The sequence below is a fragment of the Vespula pensylvanica genome, chromosome 14, assembly GCF_014466175.1.
Source record: "Vespula pensylvanica isolate Volc-1 chromosome 14, ASM1446617v1, whole genome shotgun sequence".
In the NCBI taxonomy this organism is placed as follows: domain Eukaryota; kingdom Metazoa; phylum Arthropoda; class Insecta; order Hymenoptera; family Vespidae; genus Vespula; species Vespula pensylvanica.
In genome coordinates this window covers 14,055-37,546 of record NC_057698.1, presented here as the reverse complement: position 1 = coordinate 37,546, position 23,492 = coordinate 14,055, and the positions used below count along the sequence as shown (strand labels likewise).

Genomic DNA, 23,492 nt, shown 5'->3' with positions numbered 1-23,492 from the left:
TCAAATTGCACGATTCACATCGTAGGTAGACATATCGTCGAATAGTAAATGCGTGCACATATTTATCGATAGAAAGTTTTTTAAAACGTATAAAGGAGAGAGAGAGAGAGAGAGAGAGAAATAAAAAGATTACATCGAAGGAGTCTTACTCGAGTCAGCCGACCTACTTGATCACTACAGATACCGCTACTTGGCATCCAATCGACGCTCTTCTCTTCTCTCTCTCTTTTTCTCCCCTCCCCAGCTCCACTGTCGTCTAAGCTCGATTATTACCACGCTGTCGTAAGCACGGTCCTAAGATTACAGAAAACAGTCACATCTCTCTTGGCAGAGTCAGAGAGAGAGAGAGAGAAAGAGAGATGCAAGTAGAAAATGTCGGTAATGACGATGCAACGCTAAAAGATCATGCCAATGTGAAATGAAGTGGTAGGTCTCTCTCTCTCTCTCTCCATTGCAATAGCGACCATTTAAGTATTCATATAACGGGTGACACTCGAAGCGACTCAGAAATTGCCGAGAAAATGTGAAAGCGCGTATCGCGTTCTTCCATTTTCTTTCTTTTTTGATTAGTTTACTTTCTTCTTTTTTCATAACAACGACACGAATCTTTTTCTCGTTTCTCTTATATCCGACGAAAGTATATAACGCGAACGCGAAAAGTATAAAATGGATTGGAACTTTTCTCCCGTTATTTTCCATCGGTTCGGTCGATTGGTCGATCGGTTCATGGTCTAGCCAGCGAACGCAGAATTTCTACTTTTCCTCGAAGGAGTACATTGACGGAGTTATGATACCCCGTTTATCGCAATGGCGCACCTGTTACTCGCACTCCGCATATTTCTGCGCAATTTTATCTAACGTCGAGAGAAAAGTGAGAATCTTCGAATATTTCTCAAGAAATTGTTTCAAAAAATGATGTGTATTAGGTAATTTTTTATTAAAATAATGATTCTTCTATCGTAAGAAAGAGAATTCTTCGATTTTTAGCTAATAATAGCTTTGACTTTACTCGTGCATACGTTTCTCCCTCCCTCTCTCTCCCTCTCTCTCGTTTTCTCCTTTCACCCGTTAGTTTCGATAGTCCAGCAGTACAAAGATAGAGAGGCAGAGCGACGAAAGAGAAACGAAGCTGCCGTTAGGGGAAGAACAAAAAGAGAAAATCAACGTTCTCCCTGGTCACCGCGGCACAGCAACAGGTCGTGGACGATACAAATGACCATGAATGTACGTTTCCGTTACCGTTTTACCTCCGATGTATCGATAGTATCGTATCACCAATCTATTTTCGTTCGCCTTTACCAAACTTTGTTCTTCCATTTATCTATATGCCCTGCGACGTTCTGTCCTTTCTCTCTCTCTCTCTCTCTCTCTCTCTCTCTCTCTCTCTCTCCTCTCTCTCTCTGCTGCGTGTGCGTGCGCGCGCGTTTCTTTTTTACGAACGCCGAGCAAAATTGGGGAAAATATTTGTCGAGAGGAAATACAATACGTGTGTACAAATATAAAACGTAACGTAAAAATACGTCTACTCGCTCGAAATAAAATACGAACGGATATCGCGAACCGATATAATCTCGCTTCGATAGATCGAGTTTAATTTGACGGAAAATGTTATAATTTCACGGTAGACGAGACCGTGTGCTCCCGAACAATATATACATGTGTATGCATATTATTAATTAGCGTTATTCTGCCATTTCATTAACATGAAGTAGGTAGAATAATTGAATCGCGGAAGCGGAGGATAATTAAACAAAACTTTATTATTTCGTTATTGTCGAGCAAGCATAGAACATGGAAGCTCTTGGACTCGTAAATGATTTGAATTGTTTCGTATAACGGCGATAGCTGTTTGCTCCCTTTTGGTTTCGTTTCTTCTTTTCCTCCTCTCGTAGACGGCCGATCTCGTTCTTCGATCTTGGTCATTCTATGTCGATTAAACGACATAGAATCGTTCCTGTCACGAGTCGAATCGTACCGTAAAGGGTTAATGGCCCTTAAAAAAGGTCTGCTCTCGACGATCGTCCGACAATGTTCTCGTACGTCCTGTGCTTACACGCGTATCGTAGATAGACGTTCTTTCTTCGTTCGTCGACGTGGTCGTTCGTACATCGCATAGTTTGAATATAAATGAAAGCAACGACACCCTATATACATAATACTGCGCTGAGACATAACGGTCTCTGTCAGATACCTTGATCTTTTCTGCAACGGTGCCAAGTGGAACGCCTATATTTACCGACACACGTGCGGTAATACGTTCGATTATGAATACGAAATACCATGAGCGATTAAACGAAGGACTTTTTTCGTATATCGCCCGAGCCCGCGCTCCCCGCTCGACCTATTGTTATTACGTTTCCAGGATGGATGTGCGTGTTGCTTCTGAAAACAAAAAAAAAAAAGAGTAAAATAAGAGAAAAGAGAAAGCAAAGGAAGATATTTCGATTGAGAGAATAAAAAGAAGCGTTCAAGTATCGTATATAAGTGGATCGCATCGGTATTACCATCGCACCGATTTGATCTTTTATGTATTTGGAATAATACGTCTTACGCGTTAGAACGTATTCGCGAGTAACCCAGAAAACGAAAGGCTGGTACAGAAAAGAGAGGAGGCGAGCGAGAGACATTGGAAACGATGAAACTCGCGTGGAACGCGCGTCGAAGTAAAAGGACTTCGAACCCGTTACCTTCATCGGGTTTTCGGTATTATCGAGGGATTGCCGCATTGCGAGTCGAGTCCGCGTGCACAGGTGGTGCGTGCAGCCTCGTTGAAGAACAAAAAGGGCAGTCACGATCGTGAACCTATCTGTGTCACGCGCGCGCGCCTGGGTCCAGAAGCACGACTACGATCGAGAGAGATCCTTTACGTAACCGATGACCCGCTTTCCGGAACGTATAGAGTTAATTGCACGCGATAAATTGTCCTTTCCCGTCTCCTCCCTTGAACACGAGCTTGTCCGTTCTTCGCAGATTACCTTCCATTTCGTTCTGACCACGCTTTTCCGACCAACTAGCCATCTCCGTCTAGAAAACGTCCGGTAGTTGCTCGATTTATTCGGTATAATCGGATCGGTTGGCGGCCCACTGCTCGGAGCTTTCCTCGCTTTTCTCACCTGGACGGTTTCTCGAATCTTTTTATTTCTCTCGCGGTAAAGAAACAAATCGAATTCGTTTCAAATATTTCTTTATACTTGACTAAAAGAGAGATCGATGTCATAAATTTATTTAAATCGTTTCAAAATATATCGTGCGATCCCTATCTCGAGATTTTTAATCGTCCTTGTTCTTCGCAGCATCCGGATCTGGATCGGTAATAGGAAGAGATCCACTTCCGCCGAGAGCAGTTAGCACGTCTCATTTGCCCGAGAGAACTCTGACTCAGCCACCAGCTGTGGAATCAACGTTGTCATCGACTTTACCCTTGCCACGAAACACGGGTGGTCATCGTCAGCAACATCTCCCTATTCATCGATCGAGCCCGCAAGAGCAGCATCATCAGCACCAACAACAACAACAACAACAACAACAACAACAGCAGCAGCAGCAGCAGCAAGAACAACAACAAGTGCAGCAGCAACAACAACGACTGCAGGCAGAATCGAAAATTTTACGGGCCTCCAGCAACGGGGATATCCGAACTAGCCTAGCACAGTATGTATTCCTTCTCATCGAAGACAGTCGCGATTCCAAAGGGGGAAAAAAGAGAGAGAAAGAGAGAGATAAAAGTTGTCTGGGTTCAAAATATAAACGTCTGAGAAAGAAGAAGGGGCCGAGAAACGAGACAAAGTTGCATGAATTTTATACGAAACGAACGAAAACTAAATAGTTTTGTATCGAAAATTATAGATCCAAATGTGAACGCTTTCCAACGCGAACTATCGGATTCGCTTGAACGAGGAAATTGAGATTAGTCGTGATGATTTAATCGGCATCGAAGCTCGACATTCGCCAAACGATTGGTAATTGGCGGCTCGATAATCGCCGTTATGAATCACGAACGATCGTGTTATCGATAGAGAAATAGGTATGGTTTTAGATCGAAGGAGTGCACCGATCGAATCGTCCGACCGCGAATCGGTATTTTAATGAAATTCCTATCTAACGAAGCATGCTCCGATTAGTTAGAAGCATATCTCATAAATTCGATTGTAATTTGAAAGGATACTTACCATCGACTCGATTCCAAACAAAGTATTAAAAACGAAATAAACGTAATCTGCTCGCGTGTAAATGATCGTAGGAAGAAAAAATGTTTTCAACTCTTTGCAGAATCAGCAACAATGAGATGAGAAATCTAAAAATGTCATCACCGAATGGTCATCCGACCCAGAGACTACACTCGTCCAGCGGACATTTGAGAGTAATGGATTTGAGCGATCATCGAATTTCGAGCGATAATGAAATTCAAGTTCACAGTCCAAGTAAGCTCGAACAAACGTAGTATGTCATTGGTACGATATATCTTCCACGAATTAATTTTTCATTTTTTGACTCGACAGGAGGAAAGGCATATATCTACTCGATGGTTTCGAGTGTTTTGCAAGAATCGATTCTGAAAAAAGAAAATCGATAGCTTTCCCCGATCGCCATTTTCTTCGTGCTATTTCTCTTTATTTTTCTTACTTTTTTGTTTTCTCCCTGTTTTTTTTCCTCTTTTTTTTTACTTATCTTTTTTTTTTACGTCCTCTTGGCTGCATCCGTCGACTGATATCGAGGCTGTCTTCCATAAGAATACACATTGGATTCGCTTTAATCGAAGAGAAAGCCATTTTCATCTTCTGTGTTGCGGTCACATCTTCTTTTACATTTCTGTCCTTGCAACTGCATGCGAGTGCCATCAAAACTATTACCGATTTTCTCTTCGTTACAGCGTTGGGCGTTTCTAAATCGCCAAGCAATTTTCTCTGGCACGAAGTCGCGTTTCATTTATTTTCTCGTTTAACGAGTATCACTCGGTATTAAATCCCTCTGTAATAAAGAATGCTGGACAAACAAGCAGAACAGAAAGTCTGCTTACGATCGAGCTATTAAACTCCGCCGGTCGGAGACAGATAGAAGAAAGAAAATATATCTTTATTTGCGATATGATCGAATTAAATGGAAGAAATCCTCTAATTTTTTTTCTCTTCTTCCCGGTGATGTAAGAAAAAGTATAATATTAATGTAATAATATATAGAGAGCAAATGGATATTCGACAAATTTAATTGAGAATAAATTTAATTTGATAAAGTTAATCGAGAATGTTTTTTTACAGTCGAAAGAAAAGTCATCGGCCCGATTGGTATGGACGTGGATCGAGGTGGAGGCGGTGGTAGTGGGGTAAACATCAGAGGGAATCAACGGATACGCGAGAGCACGGAACTACTTCACAAAAGGGTGAGTAAACTCGCTCAGTCAAAATTTGTTCAAACCTAGAGGAGACGTTCGATTTTTATTGGCATGGCAGCAGAGCATGGAAAGATTCCAGAATAACCGTGAAAACGCCTTCATCGTCGACACACACACACACACACACACACACACACACTTGTATTCCTTCTCTCCTATGGCACTCTCTCTCATTACGTTTCATCGATCGAGCGTAGCCTCCTGCATTATCGTCCGAGCATGTAAATCCCATTAGTTCGATTAATTAAAATCTTGTCTCGAGCGGCGTCGTAGTATGATACGCACGCGCACCCATCACCTACGCGTACGTTTCTGTACGTGTGCGTGTGCATGCGCGTGCGATTCAAAATTAATATCGTATATATCCACGGGTCCTCATCAAATTGAAAATTTATCACACGTTAATGTCCCCGAGGAAACTGCCAGCCGGTAAAATTTCCCGATAAATAATGCGGCAGTTGATCTCCGACGCGATAAAGTTTGGAAAAAACAGAAATCCGACCTTTGAGTTTTAATAAAATATTATTAATGTGTATGTATTCGTAGTACACTCACTGAATCACATATACGTAGATACTCGACGTGTTCACTTTCGAATCATCCTCATTGCTGTTTTTTGATGGAATCGTTTGAAATTAAGAAAGAAACAAAAGAGAAAAAAGAAAAAACACTGGCATGCTCCGACATAGACATTTCGCACGCACGAAATAGAAAAAGTGAATGAATGAATGAATGAATTACAAAGAGAATCGAATCGCACGTTCATTCTCGGTATATGCCCGAGTGGTCGGGTAAGATCGTTGCTGAGCGTCTAGGAGAAAAAATTAGCTTTAGAAAATAGAATTCATACGGAAGAAGGGAAGGTGCTCGAGTGAAAAGGGTCAAAAAGAAGGACACGGAAAGAGAATGCAACAAGAAAAAATTTCTCCTTGTCCTCTCTCTCTCTCTCTCTATATATATATATATATATAGCTCACTCGCTATAAACAAAACGAAAAAGAGAAAGACGAGAAGGAGATTAAGAAAATCAAGGACCAAGATCCTTCGGTCCTGCATACGCTTAGGATTGGTCAGCAAAAGGGCACCGTGCCGGGGAACCGTGCAAACGAACGCGTTAAGGCGCGTTCACAAGGATCCAAATAATTCGATGAAGCAAAGAGAGAAAGTTCATTGAAACAAAGAAGATACGTTTACGCGCGAAATATATGAGCAAAGAAGACCCGCGATCTTGCAGCATTAGATTTTTCTTTTTTTAAATTTTTAATCGACTTCTCGAAAGAGGGATCTAAGAACGTCATTGCAATGAACGAAAGAAAGCAAGGCAGGATTTATCGATAAGAATCGATCGGTGCAAATTTATATGTAATAATTAAAGTAAACAGTTAATTGATAAACACCAAGAAAATATGCCGATAGTTACGCTTGACAAAAAATGATATACGATTAGAGAAATAAGAAAAATAGAATCTTCAAGCCGGTGGGATAGACTCTCGGTCGGATCTTTCAGTTTTTCGACGTAGAAGAAAGTCGACTGCGGCCATGACAAGCGCGAGGTCGATGTGATCTGCAAAAAGTAGAAAAGAACGTTGGCCACGGGCCCTCGAAGCAAGAATCGAAGCGAATCGTACAATGGCTGGATTAGAGGATGCTCTTGCCGTGTCCTATCCCTTTCTAAATACGAACGTTATCGTGCGGATACGAGCCCGACGAATGAGTTTCTCGTTAGCCCTTGCTCAAACTCCCTATCAATTTTCTTACGAATTTGTATAATTCCGAGTATACCGAAACTTTCTCCGAGAGAGAGAGAGAGGGGGGGGAGAGAGAGAGAGAGAGATGGTGGGGGTAATAGTGGCGTCTGGCGGAGGGATAAAGATTCCGTTTACGTAGTACATTGTACCGCGGTAAAGTCGGTGAAGAGAGTCGAGGCGAGTCGAGCCGAGTAACCGATCAGAACGGGCACGACGCCAGTCTTCCTTCCAAAGGCTTCCAACCTTTCAACTCGTCAGAGCGTTATCCACGAAGCGCAGTCTCTCGTGCGAGCGCACGCTAAAGTTATTTCCCGAGAGTTTGCGTTATTAGGCCCATCTATCCACCAAACTTGATTCGTCCGATCGTGAGTAGCCTATGCAAACGTATAAATAGCTTGTGAACGAGAAAAGTGTGTGCATTTGATGAATAGACTTGTGTGCTTTGTGTCTAATCGTTTGACTATGTTCGATGTTGTTCCAACTAAATTTTGGTTATGCATAAAGTAACGTTTCGATAAATACTGATCGACCTTACGTCAGCACCAGTAGATCAATCGATTCCCATTAATTGATTGCCTTCGCTGGAATGAAATAGCAAAGTATCAAATGGGATATCGTTTGAGTTTTCTACTCTGACAAATTTTCGATTTATCGTTTGGAATGCTTCCTTTAGGAATTTCGCGATCGGTTGAGAGACACTGCAACGAGGCGACGCTCCAAGTCGAATAACCGCGATCGAAAGGAAGGTGGAGGACCAGTTTGCCGATGCATTTCGATTTCTTCCTTCCACGAATACATACTTTCGAATCTCAGTGATGTCTTAAAGTTCATCGATTTAAAGTTAATGCGTTAGGCGTTACACTTTGATACCATAGAAATAATTCTCATTAAAATTCCTTGTCTTCTTTAACGAGTAAAATATTAACTGATCAGTTACCTGCTATCGATCGATGAAAGATCTCAACAAATGAATCCTCTTTACCCCACATCAATTGCCATACAGCGTTAAAACTCTTTCCTGCTCCGACGAAATTTTTGAAATCGATAAATCCAACAAACAAAATAAGAATCTTCTCTCCAACCGTGCCAATAAAATTGACTAGCCAGAGCATAGGGATTTCGATTGATGGATTGTTAAAGTAAAGACAATTGCATGTCTTCTCGAACAGAGCAACGTTAATTTGGCCCACCAAAGAAGAACAGCTAGTGGTTCACCGACAGCAGCGTCAGCAACGCCAACGGCGACGGCAACGGCGATAGCGACGGCGACGGCGACGGCGACGGCAACGGCAACGGCAACGGCAACGGCGACGGCGACGGCGACGGCGACGTCGACGTCGACGTCGGCTTCGGCGTCGGCGTCGACGCCGACGCCGACGATCACGCCAACACCAACTCCAACTCCAACGTTAACTCCAACGCTAACACCCACACAGATCGAAACGAATGATCTTGTTCGGGTCTCTGCTGGTGAACTCCTCGGAAGGACGCACGAAGAACTGGTTCTGTTGCTTATTCAACTACGTAGGCAGAACGCGACCCTTCTCAAGGCCATGGACAATTGTAACATGGAAATCGAGGCTCAGGTCCGATAAGATCCATTTTCATCCCCGATCGGTCAAGACCGAGTTTTAAAGTTCATTTGCTGAGGTCTTTCATGAAATAGCTTTCAGCATTTTTGATGATTGTGCTTAAACACGTTTGATTCGTTAGAAAATCGTTCCAACTTGTTGTATTTTCCATTTTGATATATCTGTCTGTTGCATAAAAAGCACGCGAGTGAAGTTTGAACGATCGTTCGATATTGGCGCAAGCAACAGTTTCTTTGCTGTTTGCTCGTCTTGCTTCATAGCCTCCCATCTTCCTGCGAAAAATGACGTGCTTACTTGTTGTGTTGTAAGGAATATCGTATTTCAATGTCGGCCTTGGAAGCGTCAGAACGACAGTACACTCTTGACCGTCGCCGAGGCGCATAGGTTTCCAACTTTGATAGAAACAACGTTGTATTTCACGATCAAATGTTTCTCAATAAGAGACACGGACGTATTCGAATCCATTTTCTAAATCTATTTTTGAATTGACTTACGAACGGGACTTTATTTATTTGTGAATTAACAAGTCTTTCTCTTCTTTGGCATAGGCAAGATTGACAGATTTGGACACACCAAGGCGTTTGGAGAATCTTCAGAAACTCGAAGAGTTAAAGAGACACCTAATGGATCTTGAAAAACAGGTAAAATAAGATAAAGTGTGGGAAAGAACGAAAAAGAAAAGTTAAAAAAATGTCAAATTTCGAAGTTAACGTTGAAATTATACGTTGAAATCTTTCACGAATCTAGACGAGCTAATAAAGTCTTTTTTTGTTGATGATCAGTACGAGAAAGGGAAGCCTCTAATAAATCTCGTCGACAACATGGTCAAGCTCGGCTCTTTATACAATCGTAATACTGCCAATGGAAGTAGTAGCAGCATAAACGCTTCTCGTAACGATTTATTCCAAGAGAACACGAAAAATCATCGCGATCGTTTGGAATTTAATCAAAGAGTACAAGAGCAACGTTTGCTGGCTGAAGAACGCAGAGATTGGAATAGACTCAGTCCGGATCATGGACAATTGCAGGTAATCGGCAAAAGTTCACTGATCGACGTTCTGATCGACGAAACGAATAATACCAAGACTTTTCTTTCGTTAGAGAGCATTCGGAAATGTTACAGAAGATTTCATCTTAATTGTAATTTAAAATAATCGATAGAGATGATCGATTCGTCCGATCGATCGATCAAACGAACATCGAGGCGAACCATAAAATATTTTTATTCGAGTTTTAGTTTGAATTTAATGAGATAGATGAAGTGATGTGGCTAAGAGAGAACAGAGTATGACTATTCCGTGCAAGTTGTCTTTTTTTTCCTTTTTTTTATTTCTCATCCAACTTATATTTTCTCGTTGAAACGCGATATTCAACCTCAATGATCGGTCAGGCTTCAAGGCTCACACTCGACATTACCTTCGTGTCGTAGGCCAAGGTGCAGCAGCTGTACAAACTGGACCGATTACTCCAGGAAGAGTCAGGTACCCTTCATAGCCTTCAGCAGGACAAGGTACGTAATACGAATTATTTATCTATACCCTATTCGACTCGTTAATCATACTGATCAATTCTTAAAGAAACATCAAAAAACATGAAACGTACTTTATCCCTTTACGTTGATAATTGGTCTACTTTGTATGCATTTCCTTTAAGTTTAATTCCAATCAGATTTATTTTCCATTAATTCCACTAATTCTACTATCACGTGAGAGATCAATGACAGTTCTATCTGCTAATCTGTGCGTGCGTGCGCGCGCGTATATACCTACTGACGACTGTTATAAATGTTGTGACCTCTCTCACGTAGGAGATTCTAGAAAAAGCTCTCGGAGGCTTGCGAGACAAATTGCAAGGCAGCAGAAGCAACTTGATTGAAGCAGAACGCTACAGAAAGCAACAACTTTTATTGGAGCGCGAATTGAGCAGAGTCAGAGTACTGTTGGCGCACAATTCCAAGGTAAAATATTCGGAAAAACTTCCGTGATTGGAAAATGTCATTCCTCGTGTGACCGATTGGGAGAACTTCGATGATCAAATTTGGGCTTTTCGATGGTGCGATCGTGATCGAATTATCATATCGAATGATTCGTTTGTTTGAGAATCGCATTGTGACGCGCGTACATAGAACAGGGACGAGTTTGTTGAAACGATTAAACGTTGGATTCGTTGTTTCCAGGTAAAGCCGGTATTCTCAGGTCAGGTAAATGGAATATTTACAAAGCCAATACGTTTGAGTTTCGTTGAATCGTATCTTTTTTAATTTCGACATTGTCCTTCTCATCGTCGTTTTCATCGTTGTTACATCTAGATGCTTCGTTACTTCTTTCTCCTTTTCTCTCTGCTTCCCTACCTCCCTCCCTCCCTCCCTCCCTCCCGCCCTTCCTTCCTTCCTTTCTTGCTTTCTGTCTTTTCGTTCCTTTTTGTTTTTTTATTTCCTTCTTACCTGTCATACTTGTAGAAGACAAACACATTTTTCATTCCTTTTTCAGAAACTGGAAGAGACTGTAGCGGAAAATGCCAGATTGGAGCAAGATTTGGTAGTCCTAAGGCAAAAATTGCAAGCTTCTAGAAGATACGCTGGTAATATGACTAGAGACCCATCGGGTACAACGGCTCCTTTGGAAACGGAATTGAGAAGAGTTCAACAATTGGTCGGTGATCTTCAAAGGCAAAGAAAAGAGCTCAGTGTTCAGGTTCAGCAGCTAACCGAAAAGTCTCATAGTTTGGTACAACAAATTCGGCCACAATCATCTCCTGGTATAATATTCTTTTTCAACTTTTACTAACATTTTCAGAGAAAGTTGTCGCGCTCTGTCGCATCGAACGTATTAACCGTCTACGTAATTATATAATTACAGCTCCGCCTGTTCATCATTCAAAGAAACGCACTCAAAACTCTTGGTTGGAAACCGATTTAGATTCCGGGATTACTCTTGATCATGGCCTTGGCTCACCGGTGAGCCCGTCGCTATTATCCTCGGCACATGGAAAACAAAGCTTGGAGAGCCCTTATCGTCGATACGCGTCACCAACGCAACACAAGAAGTCACCTTCGCCAAATCGGCAACACGTCGAACAACCATCTCTACAAAGCTCGCATAACCATATCTCGACCTTGTCACCCCAGTTACGGGAACAAATACAGCAGCATCAATTGAAGCAACAATTGTTGAAGGATCAAATGCAGGGAAAGGGCAGTTTGATGCAGATTAATGTTTCCCCGTTGTACGTCAATACCGAGCCAAGAATTCAAGGTAAAGAAAAAATAAATAAATGAATAAATAAAATAGAAAAATTCGATCGAAAGGACGATATTAAGTATCGCCCATGATATATAACGAGAATGCAATTGAATCGTCGTTTTACGCACGCTCGTAGATACGAGCAGAAGCAACGAGAACGGCATGAACCAAACAAACGGTGGACCGAACGTTTTGCCGGAATACATTCCACCACCACCGATTCATCCTTTTAACGAAGAAACTTCTTTAACGAACGACAATTACAAGCAAAACGAAGATAACAAATTTGCAGGTACGTCGATGCTCGTTCGATATCTATACCGACGGACATCTTTCAATGAAAGATGTTTAAAAATCTTTAAGAGAAAATAATGAGTTTCGAATCATTAGGCTTGTTGCACAATCGAGAGAAGCAAGAAATAAAGACCGTCAGGATCGTTAAACGGGAATCCGAGAGACGTCAGAGAGATCGAGGAGATAGAACTGGTAATATTGGAATTCCATTAACGAACGGACTTCAGGCGCCAGGCGGGGCAAAAAGGTTGTCCGACGATGACGTTGCTGGTACACAGAAATTCGAAGTAAGGCGCAGCGTAAATGATCGAGACTTTACACAAATATTTGTTCTTCTAATTAATCGACGATTCCTCGTGCTATTCGCATATTCCGCGTGATTTCAGAAAGCCCAGTTGGGTAAAGTCGTTGAAGAAGCACCGATCGTTCACGCTCAAAGTACCGTACACCTGACCGAGCTCGACGACGTACAATTCCAAAGAAGCATGTCTCTTCCACGAGGATTTGGTGGTCAGCGACATCAGCCGAGTGTTCATCATGTTCCCGTTGCTCCACCACCTCGCAGCGACAGCATGCATGCTCTTAGAACGATCATGATGCGAAGACACAAAGTTAAGGTAAACTCAAATTACTTGGATACGTTCTTTCTTCGAATCCTTGTCCAGATTCAATGAGCGCGTCCAACTATCCAATCAATACGTCTTTCGTTTCGTTTTTCTTTTTTTTTTTTGTTTTTTTGTTTTCTTCTTCTTCTTTCGCGCCTATCCCACGTCCCGATGTCATGGCGTAAATCCATTTTGGTTCTTTTACCTTACGTTCGTTCTGTTTCTGATATGATCACTGCAGTTTGAAAATCACGACGGAAGCTCCGATAGCACATTGTCACCGTACATCGATAGCCCTACGTCGAGTTCGCAGATGCCAATTAGCTCGTCAAACTACTCAACGAGTCCACCTTACAGTCCAAGCCATCAGAATTATCATTCTGGACAATCGACATCGAGGGGATTCAATCAACAACAACAACGATACTACTCGCCGCATCCGCAGTACGGACAATACGAGAATTCTACGTCATTCGTGAAAAACTCAATAGCATTGAGCCCAGAACCGGTCTCTCTTAACAATCTTGGTGGCGTACCTCCAGACAGGCCGACATTTGGGTCGATCGTTAATGCGAATAGCGCCTCGGATTCCCCACAATTGTCGCCGGTGTTCAAGAGCGAGGCTGCAAAGCAGATCATTAAAGAGATGACTGAGAGAAAAGTCGACGGACCCAGAAGAAGACAGGTTCCTAAAGAAAAGAGAAGACACTACACCGTTTCTAGTAGCAAACCCGTTCTAGATCTCGAGGACAGCTTCTCCAGGATGGTACCTGACGTTTATTTTATTTCTTATTTCATTCTTTCGTCTCCTTACCAGGCTTCGTCGCTCCATCCAATTCCGCTAGCTTTCGGTCTCACGCTTATCTTCGCTCTTCTTCTATCTTTCGTTTGTTCATCAAGTCGCGTTAACTCGCGAAACTGAATAATCTGATTTTTGGGTGTGCCAGGGCATGGGTAGAGCAAGAGACGACTTGGACATGGAACAGGCTCTCAGACCTAGGATCAATGCTCCGGACGTCGTAAGATCGACTTTGAGTCACAAAGAGCTGAAATATAATGAGAGTACGATCGATCAACTGTTGGGTACTCCGAATAAGATCGTCATTCCTGAACGTTATATTCCTGAACAGGTAACTGCCAAGAAATTTGAACTCGTGCGAACTTGTACGATTATGTGCGAGTATAAATGAGTTATAATATCATAATATTACAACCTTGCATTTGCATATCGTTTAGACGCCAGAATTAACGGCGGAAGAACAAGAGCATCGTTTGAAAAAAGCGGAGGCCATAAGGAAGATGCTTTCTGAAACGACTGTCACTGCACCCGATGGAACTGGTAAGATATACATATATTTCTATTATTCCACTCGATTCTTATCGACGAATATCATTTATTCCTCTACGCTCTATTAACTTTTCCTGTTTATACCTTCAGACGACGACATCGACCTCGATAAGTCGGACACGTTGAAAAGAAAAGTAGTCGAGGAGAAACGACAGAGAGAACACATTCTTCAACTCAATCAAATTCTTGCGAAGCAAGTGATGGAGAAAAGTAAAATGGTGGCCGGTACGTCGGCGATCTCTTCGATTCCTAAAGAATTTGAACGATCTTATTTGGAGATGTTTTTGCATGGTCTCAATCATCCTTCTTTTATTTTTCTTTTTTTTTCTGTTTTTCTTCTTTTTCTCCGAACCAGCTGTGTGATTAGCATGACCAATAATCGGCCTTTCTTTTTTTTTTGTATCGAGTCATTCGATATACGAATGCGAAACTTTTTTCCCGGTCACAATCGATTAGCACGTTTCTTTTCATACGTTCATTTTTCATGAATAATTGTCAAAGCGTTGTCTTTAGATACGAACTCGCATGGCCTTATCCTTACTCTCGGACGTACGACTCGGTATAAATGAGTTGAGCGATAGAAATACATAAATCGAGAGAGAGTGAGAGAGAGAGAGAGAGAGAGAGAGAGAGTATTTCGATATTATCTGTTTTTTTTTTTTTCCTTTATTTAACTTTACTATAATTTTTTTCTCACTCTTTTTTGTTTCTTGTTTTTAATACGTAGCGAGTGTTTTTTGGATTGTTTGTGCTGTGTGTAGGTAACCAGGCGCACTGACAGACATGCTTTCTCGATTCTCCCCACGTAGGACACGCACTCCTTCACGTTTATCGGTTTTCAGGTTTGTTCATATTTTTTCCTCTAACTCTTTCATCGTCTTCATTTTTCTTTCTTTTTTTCTTTTTTCTTTCTTCTCCCTTTTTTTCTTTCATTTTTAATCATTTTGTTTTAACAGCTTTGTACGTCGTTCGTTCGTTGCTTTCACAGCGTGAATCTTCAAAAAATGATCGTTCGTCGATCACTGACCGGATCTTTTTGTCGTCGACAGTCAAGGCACTGGCTACGCTTCCATTGAAGACTGACTCGAGTATAGACGACGAAGACCTCTCACCCGTCACGCCGTTGCCCCTCTATCAGCAAAGGGAAAACTATTACTCCTAAACGCATCTGGGTGAAAAATCTGGATATATCGTTTCTTTATGCTCACAACGGTAAAGCAAATGGAGAATTTTTGCTCGTGAATGAAGAGGAGAAAAGGATAGAGTATGTGAATGAAAGAAAGAAGAAGAAGATGTAGAGGAAACAGATGCACAATCATTATACTACTGCCAATGAAACGCGCGAAACAAGGAAAGAACATCGTTACGATGGAAATTATGAGAAAATACAATAAATAAAAAGGGAAAAGAAAAATAATGGCTCAGCGAGATCGTGCGACGATCAGAATGAAATGTGCTTTCTATTTCTTTTTCTTTTTTTTCTATGTTTCGATTTATTTCTTTAATTATATTAATATAGAAAATAATCGTGTCGATGTACGAAACACCATTGAAATATGTAATTTAGAATATCGATATGGGACCGCGGCGAAATAATAGCTATGAAATAAATAAGGGAAAAATAATAAGATGCGTACGTCGAACGAGCTTTTCGGCGAGCTTAGATAATTAGCAATAATCGTAGATATTAAGGTACAATAATCGCACAACGTTCTTCTCTTTGGGAATAAATCGGAAAGAGACATTTGTAGTTGCCATAAAAATATATACTCGTATATTGAATTTCGCGTGAGATCTTCAATGAGGAAAATGTTTCATTTCGAATCGAACATCGTTCGTTCATATCTACCCCACCTTCGAATCGATCGTACAAATCGAATTGATTTTTTCGTTTGCGACAGAGCATTTAGTATAATTAAAAATAATATTCCAAGATAAAACGGAGTGCCAAAAGTCAGTGCGATTAAAGCGCGGGTGCTACGACACTATAGTCAATTACAGATGAATCGTAATTGCGTTAGCGCAGAAACAAAAAATCATTGGCGAAGACATTTGAATAATAAAAAAAAACATATGTCGAGCCTCCCTCTGCCAAGGTTCTTTTTATAAGCGCGTTACTGTAATACTGTGTGTGTGTGTGTGTGTGCGCGCGCGCGCGCGCACACACACATAGAGAGATACATTATCTATAAATACATATAGAGGCATACACTTTTTCTGTGCGAACAGAAATGTATTATTATTACGCGACTGTACATAAGATGATTAATAGATACGCAAGTGCGTAAGAAAAATAAGAAAGATAAGAAAAGAAAGGCCCCTTGGAAAGTACGGCCATAAATTTGGAAAAAAGAGCAAAAAGATGTTCCTTCGTCGATGCGCTGACCTTCCGTCGACGTTGACGGATATTCGCGAGTTTTATCGTCTGGTTAAATGACACTTTAACAGATACATACATATGTTAAATCGACGATGCGCGACTTCTTATGTTACGTATGTATTACACGTAAGGTAGCCGAGATCCTTATCGTTGGACTCGTTAAATAGTCATTGCGTCAAACGCGGTATACGAGAAGCGAAACATGTGTATCTAATTACCGTGACCGCAAAAAAAAACAAATCACTGTTATTGTTATATCGATGAAATAAAATTAATACGATGAATAACTTATCATCTTCTCTATAATCTTATCTTTCGCTTCATTCGCGATAACGATAGCGATATGACAAAACAAAGGCATCGAGGACTATCAAGCACGTTACTCGATCGGACGAAAAAATAGAAAATACTATCTAATCTAACGCATATACGTGCCCGCTATTGAATATAAGATCGATGATAATCGAGAACGTTAAGACGATTAGTCGTCTTAACATCTACCTGAACGCATCTCTTTTGAGATTAAAACCAAAGGATCTTATTTTTCGTACCTCAGCAAATTAAAATTAGAAATCGAGGAATAACGCGGTCGTTTGCACCGAAAACTGGTATTCTATCGACTAAAAGTTTATATCTCCCCCGGTAGAAAAAGACGTGGATAAAACGTTTGAAATAACTCGAGAAGGCATGCTTACAAATTGTAGAATCTTGAGTCGGTGTTTAAACACTCGATTAGAAGACAGCTTAAGAGACGGGCCAGTGTTCTTTCTTCGTAAAAAATCAATCGTACGATCGATCGTTTTTTTTTTTTTTTTTTTCAACTTTTAACATATGCTTCGCATCATTTCAAACAACTCTAACGCTTTACGCGTCCCTTCCAAGATGCTCGACAATTTAGCAAATTTGAGACGATTTGAGTTCGTTTGGAACGAACCATGTGCGGTAACGTACCAAATGCCATTGTGCGGTAGTGTACCAAATAAGCTGTAAGTTAATAAAAGAGAAAAAAGCGTTTGGTTTATAGTTTGGGCGTATATTAAATGTTGAAAATATTTCCATAGATATCATCGTGCACGCGTGCACAAGTCCGAAACGGAAGAGGAAGAAAAATAGCACCAAGGAGAGACATTGTGAAAAGTTCGAAGGACGGATTCGATCTCGCATGAGTCTTCAGAAGCGTGCCTTTTGGTCTTCCCGTCGTTGCGTCTCCTCGTTGTTGACGGGAGGCAGAGGGTCGACGAACTAGCCAATCGTACGCGAGCCCGTGCACCTGAATTCTAATGAGGGCCCACCTGGGTATATATGAGCTTAACCACCGCATCGAGCACGATTTTTCTTCGACTATCCGGTCACCACAAAGGTGAGTCTTAATTTTATTCCTTTATCGAACGAATTCTGGCCTTCGTCTCTCGTATTGCTTCTTCTCTATCTCTTCTTTCTTTCTTCCCTTCTACCCTTCCTTCCTTCGTTTTACGATCGATTGAAAAACATTCTCCTCTCCGAAAATATTCATGTCGAGGCCAATGTGCTCTCGAAGCCGGTCTAGCGAGCGAGCGAGTCAAAAAATGCATCGAAGAACGCTGCATGATATTGTATGCAAATCGATAGGCTAACTCGTAGGCGCATCGTTGGGACGAAACATCAACGAATAAATCGTACGTATGTGAGTAGACGTCCGTCACTTCGTTATAAATAAAATCGTTTGAATTCGATGAGAGATCGTACGAAATTCGAAAGTATCGTCGCGCAAATTTTTTTTAAATCTTGGATCGGATCTCGGCTACGAATCGGTTTACGAGATGTCGCGGGTAGGGGTGTCGAGCGGGCTGACACCTTGGGAGAGGGAGAGAGAGAAGGAGAAGAGAATTTCTACCGGTGCGATGTCCGACGTGCTCCACTCCCATATATTCTTTCTTCCTTTTCTCTCCTGTCTTCCGTTCGAACGAAGGTCAGATGAGCCAGGAGAGGGTGCGCCCCCGCGACAAATTTTTGACACTTGGCAAATTCGCCGCACTTAGTTTCGTACTCGATTAGATAAAAGAAAACAAAATCGTTTCGTTGAAGTTTATCGACGATCCGACCGTCTACCAGCAGCTTCTATTGTCTTGTCCTTTTTGTATTCTACGTACAACGAGCACAAACAGAAGTCAAACGAAACGATGCATCGCGCATTTTAATTCGCACAAAGTGCACAGATGGAAATCAATGTATGCCTTGACAAAAAGAAGATAGACAGAGAGAAGACATTTCTTCTTCGGCAATCACATCGCTGCGTCGCGGCCGCCGCGATGTTCGTCTCAACCACGCGGATTATTATTGTCCCTGCGAACAACAGAGCCAAGGACGGTCTTTGATCTTCCTTTTGAGTTGCCTTTGTTCGCGATCGGTGTCTCCCCAAAACGATCTTTTTTTTCTTTTACAAAAGAGGAGTTCTCTTTTGGTAAAAGAGTATATATACTTGGATATTTACATTGTAAAATAATTCGAGACGCAGTCTCGAGAGCAGGCGTATTATCAATGTCATCGTTTCTTCGACGAAATTTATCGTCGGAAAAGGAACGAAAAAAATTCGAGTACCTCCTCGACGTTCGTTATTGAACGGTGATTTCCTCTCGGTTAGGGTCCACTCGTCTTCGTGTCCTATCGAAGAGGTATAAAAAAACAAAGAAAAAGGAGAGAGAGAGAAAGAGAGAGACAATACGGGCAAGCTACGAAGACGATGACTCACGATTTGCTATGAACAATCCGAACAATCTACGATAACCGATATTCATCTTTTTCGTATCAAACAAAGATTTATTACCGTTTCGAATCGAGCGAAGATTAAAGAGAACGATCGGAATTGTCGCTCGATGCCGTAGTAGTACGTTAACCTCGAATTGAGTTAAGATTCCTCGTTAGTTATGTTAGTTTCCTCTCGCATTCCTCCTCGGAGATCAGACGTTACGGTAAATGCTAGAATTCTGAGTGTGAAAGACTCCTTCGATCGTCACCGATCTTCACGATTCTTCTGTGTTACACACGTGTACATATGCACGCACATGCGTGTGTGCGTGTGTCTCTACCGGGTAAACCGGTCGGTCATTTTAGATCGTTCCCGCCGCTTGCCGTGGCACTCGGATAAAGCAAAGATAACTTGCCCCCGCTGGATCTTTTTTTCCAAAATTAAACCGACCAATCGCACGTAGTCGAGGAAGATCCACCGTTCGCGAGATCCAGAGAGCCGCGTCGATCATCGTTCGAGAAAGACGTTTGCCGTTCCTGTCATCGGCTCGAAGCGTATTTGAATCGGTCGTCGAGATTGAGTGCGCACAAGTGTTACCTTGCTTCTTTTTAAATGCATTCTAATCTAGATTCTCGACAAGGTATAATATTGGATCGTGCAGTGCTCACTCATAATTCGCTCTTTATTAAAATTTCCATAAACCTTCGTATTTGTAATTGAGTACTAGCAATAAATCTCAATAGACTTGATCTATCATCTTTTCACAAGGAGATAGCGAGCAAATGGAACATTAACGAAATCTCACTACTACAAGTAATTAATTCAATTATTTCACCCGTTGACTCATCGATCATTAATGTTTTTTGTCTAGCTTCGAAAATGACGTTCTCGACGATGAAACTCTTACTTTCCCTTCCCATTTTCTTAGTCTGTTTGGGCTACGCATCTGCGGGTAAGTATTTATTTTTGTATGTCGCATTCTAGATAAGATTAAAATGTAATGCTTAATATCGAAGAAATCGAGATCCCGTTCGATATGTACCGATCTATACAAATCTTGATATTTCTTTGAATCAGATAGGGACGCCAGAGTTGTTTGTTACTTCAGCAACTGGGCGATATATCGACCTGGCGTTGGAAGTTACGGCATCGGCGATATCCCAGGGGAATTATGTACACACGTGATCTATTCCTTCATCGGTGTGAGCAATGTCACCTGGGAGGTACTCGTCTTGGACGAGGAACTCGACGTTCGGAAGGGCGGCTTTAAGAATTTCACCCAACTCAGACAGAAGTATCCTCATCTGAAAACCGAAGTCGCGGTTGGCGGTTGGGGTGAAGGTGGCAAGAAGTACAGCAACCTCGTTACGATGAAACAACGCAGAGATACTTTCATCAAGAGCGTCGTTGGTAAATAATCGATTCTCTTTTAATTCGTGATCATGCCTTCTAACTCGGGCAAGAGCTTTGAGAAATTTAGCGATTATAGCATGCTATACGAACGTTACTACACCGTATAGTTACGATTTACGATCTCCTTTTGGAATTATTCGTTCCTATTTACAAGAATTCATGTACAAATACGAGTTCGACGGTTTCGATCTCGACTGGGAATACCCTAGTGCCACGGACAGAGGTGGCAAATTCTCCGATAAGGACAATTTCTTCTACTTCGTTGAAGAACTTAAACGTGCTTTCGATAAAGAAGGAAAAGGCTGGGAGATCACAATGGCCGTACCTATGGCCAAGTTCCGTCTCGATGAAGGTTATCACGTTCCAGAATTCTGTCAGTGAGTGATTCTGCCTCGCTTTAGTTCCTTCGCCAATAAATCCATCTACATCGTTATCCTCGTATTCAGGCACCTCGACGCGATTCACGTTATGTCTTATGATCTTCGTGGAAATTGGGCTGGATTTGCCGACGTCCATAGTCCTCTTTACAAGAGACCCCACGACGGTTACGCTTATGAAAAACTCAATGTGGTAGGTATACCACGTTGATACGTTTCGTATGTACCACGATTTTTCATAGGTAGGGCGCATGAAAGAAAGACAATTGTTCTATCGCGGTCACCCTTTATATGTATACAGCACGATGGGCTTCTGCTTTGGGAAGACAAAGGGTGTCCAGCCAAAAAATTGGTCGTCGGTGTGCCTTTGTACGGTCGTACGTTCACACTTGCGCGTGGTAACACAAATTACAATCCAGGAACCTACATAAACAAGGAAGCAGGTGGTGGTAATCCTGGCCCGTATACGCAGGCTAAGGGATTCTTGGCATACTACGAGGTAATTTTTCATAATATTATACGAGTAACGCATTTACGTATCAATATTCCAACAACCTTTGTTCCTTTCGTATAAGAGACGCGTAGTATAACAAGACATTTTTATCCTATCGCGAACGTATCGCGAACGTATCTATTGTTTAGATCTGTACGGAAGTGAATAATCCTAAGTCAGGATGGACGAAGAAATACGACTCCATTGGGAAGGTACCTTATGCTTACAAGGGTAAATATACTTTTGCAAGAAAGATACAAATCCGTGAAGAGACAAGCAAGTTTCGTGCAAGACGAACGATTACGAACTTTTTCTTTATGTAGAAACGCAGTGGGTTGGTTATGAGGATGCTGACAGTATTAAGATAAAGATGGACTTTATTAGGGAAAAAAGGTATGCCGGTGCTATGGTTTGGGCAATAGATATGGACGACTTCGCCGGTCTCTGCGGAGAAAAGAATCCTCTCATGAAAGTAATTTACGATGGCATGAAGGGATACAAAGTCCCTAAGAAAGAACATCACTCTACGCCTACCGTAAGCGAATATGAATTTAAAAACGTAGAAAACGTTGATGCTTAATATCGTGTTTTATTTTGCGCTTAGCCTGATTGGGCAAGACCACCAAGTACGACATCTTCCACGGTAGGATCTATATCCACGAGGGACACTGAGGAAACGACTCGCCCAACCGTGCCGGTAAATCCAGGCTCCTCTTCTAAACCACCGGTCGATGATAACGTTGTTTGCAAAGGCGAAGAATACATTCCTTCGAAGAATTGCGCTATGGTACGTATAGTTTATGTTGCAATGATTTAAACGTTAGCGTCATTAAAAAAGATGAATTAATGACGTCCAAAATCCTTTCTCGCGCTGAATGCGAACGTTATGAATTTTTAAACAATGGGGGCAGGGGGAAGAAGAAGAGAAAAAAGAAAAGAATGCAGACGATCTTCCTATCTGACTCTATCTCTATTTCGACCGTCTTCTTTTACTTACCGTACGCATCAAATCATTACGTTCCTTTTTTCCTATCTATCGTATACTTTATATTTTTTTTCTAGTACTATCGATGTGTCTTCGGAAGTCCGCAAAGGCTCCAATGTCAACATGGTTTGGTCTTCCACACTAGCATGCATGTTTGTGTCTGGCCTCAAAACGCCGACCGCGAAGAGTGCAGAAGTCAATAAATAAATCAATGATATTGTAGTATGAACATAAGAAGAAGAAATTAAACTCTTTTGTATAAAGGGGGTGGGAGAAGGGGGGAAAGAAAGGAATACCTATCGAATAATAAATTTTTTACGCGCATTCCTATCTCCTCGTAGAAATAGCATTGATACATTTTATGGAATGATTCGTTAGCGCTTGTAACTATGGTACTGACAATGACACGATCGTACGTCGCGAAGTATATCGTTACGAGAAGTCCATTTACGTACGAACGTCTTGAGCTTTTCTCGTGGTAGCTTCAATCGCGACGATCGCCCAGTCCGCGGACCGACAAGAACATGATTTTTTCGTGGATAAAAGGCACCGACTTCGCAGCTGCGCGACTGGCACGATCGAAGCGACGTACGGAACTACGACGACCTTTCATAGAATATACGAAATCATGCCGAATATGTTCTCGTGAAGATAGAGTGCGGTTAAAGAGAGAAAAAAGAACAAAAAATAAATAAATAAATAAAAAATGAAAAAATTCCATTACTCGTATACATTTACTTACTATAAACATTTCATTTTTCTATTCCAAGAGAATTCCTCTTCGCTCAATGTGGAACGAGACAACCAAAATGGTTGGACACCCATGGATTAGAATAAAGGTTCTTGATCCAATTTAAATTGCATAATGTACATGACCTCGAAGAGAACAAGCTAGAGGTTA

The 23,492-nt window shown here is 41.5% G+C and overlaps 2 protein-coding genes and 1 long non-coding RNA gene across 11 annotated transcripts in view; 2 read left to right on the top strand and 1 right to left on the bottom strand.

The window, feature by feature from the left end:
- Nucleotides 1-16,885, top strand: part of LOC122634147 — a 56,733-nt gene extending 39,848 nt beyond the window's left edge. For 6 of the 8 annotated variants that reach the window (XM_043822788.1, XM_043822791.1, XM_043822794.1 and 3 more), the window contains 18 exons: nucleotides 3,294-3,651; nucleotides 4,270-4,421; nucleotides 5,256-5,377; nucleotides 9,278-9,370; nucleotides 9,512-9,757; nucleotides 10,159-10,239; nucleotides 10,537-10,686; nucleotides 10,906-10,929; nucleotides 11,219-11,486; nucleotides 11,588-11,983; nucleotides 12,108-12,263; nucleotides 12,362-12,552; nucleotides 12,652-12,882; nucleotides 13,112-13,636; nucleotides 13,818-14,000; nucleotides 14,107-14,209; nucleotides 14,309-14,443; nucleotides 15,175-16,885. In XM_043822788.1, coding sequence (XP_043678723.1) covers nucleotides 3,294-3,651; nucleotides 4,270-4,421; nucleotides 5,256-5,377; nucleotides 9,278-9,370; nucleotides 9,512-9,757; nucleotides 10,159-10,239; nucleotides 10,537-10,686; nucleotides 10,906-10,929; nucleotides 11,219-11,486; nucleotides 11,588-11,983; nucleotides 12,108-12,263; nucleotides 12,362-12,552; nucleotides 12,652-12,882; nucleotides 13,112-13,636; nucleotides 13,818-14,000; nucleotides 14,107-14,209; nucleotides 14,309-14,443; nucleotides 15,175-15,380 — 3,620 coding nt within the window. In that variant the 3' untranslated portion in view covers nucleotides 15,381-16,885. The remainder of the gene's footprint in view (nucleotides 1-3,293; nucleotides 3,652-4,269; nucleotides 4,422-5,255; nucleotides 5,378-9,277; nucleotides 9,371-9,511; nucleotides 9,758-10,158; nucleotides 10,240-10,536; nucleotides 10,687-10,905; nucleotides 10,930-11,218; nucleotides 11,487-11,587; nucleotides 11,984-12,107; nucleotides 12,264-12,361; nucleotides 12,553-12,651; nucleotides 12,883-13,111; nucleotides 13,637-13,817; nucleotides 14,001-14,106; nucleotides 14,210-14,308; nucleotides 14,444-15,174) is intronic. The other 2 variants (XM_043822787.1, XM_043822790.1) reach the window with 2 other exon arrangements.
- Nucleotides 1,741-23,438, bottom strand: LOC122634157. Its single transcript, XR_006328314.1, has 2 exons — nucleotides 23,334-23,438; nucleotides 1,741-2,382 (listed from the first exon to the last, which is right to left on the bottom strand). It is a non-coding gene; the product is annotated as an uncharacterized LOC122634157 (long non-coding RNA).
- On the top strand, nucleotides 17,715-22,913 carry LOC122634151 (endochitinase). Of its 2 annotated transcripts, none has more exons than XM_043822801.1 (10): nucleotides 17,715-17,958; nucleotides 20,195-20,275; nucleotides 20,401-20,733; nucleotides 20,891-21,113; nucleotides 21,183-21,306; nucleotides 21,415-21,612; nucleotides 21,756-21,837; nucleotides 21,930-22,141; nucleotides 22,211-22,393; nucleotides 22,669-22,913. In XM_043822801.1, the coding sequence occupies exons 1-10, from the start codon at nucleotides 17,901-17,903 to the stop codon at nucleotides 22,792-22,794; spliced, it is 1,620 nt and encodes a 539-aa protein (XP_043678736.1). In that variant the 5' UTR covers nucleotides 17,715-17,900; the 3' UTR covers nucleotides 22,795-22,913. The 2 variants fall into 2 exon arrangements, with proteins under 2 accessions (XP_043678736.1, XP_043678737.1); XM_043822802.1 differs by lacking the exon at nucleotides 17,715-17,958 and adding an exon at nucleotides 19,701-19,963.
- Nucleotides 23,439-23,492: the final 54 nt, after the last annotated feature.

Excerpts from the sequence above, each read along its gene's own strand:
- LOC122634151 (XM_043822801.1), top strand. The coding sequence starts at position 17,901 with ATGAGCTTAACCACCGCATCGAGCACGATTTTTCTTCGACTATCCGGT. Across the intron at positions 20,276-20,400 it reads TTTGGGCTACGCATCTGCGG|ATAGGGACGCCAGAGTTGTT; the intron begins GTAAGTATTTAT and ends TCTTTGAATCAG. Across the intron at positions 21,114-21,182 it reads CACGTTCCAGAATTCTGTCA|GCACCTCGACGCGATTCACG; the intron begins GTGAGTGATTCT and ends CCTCGTATTCAG.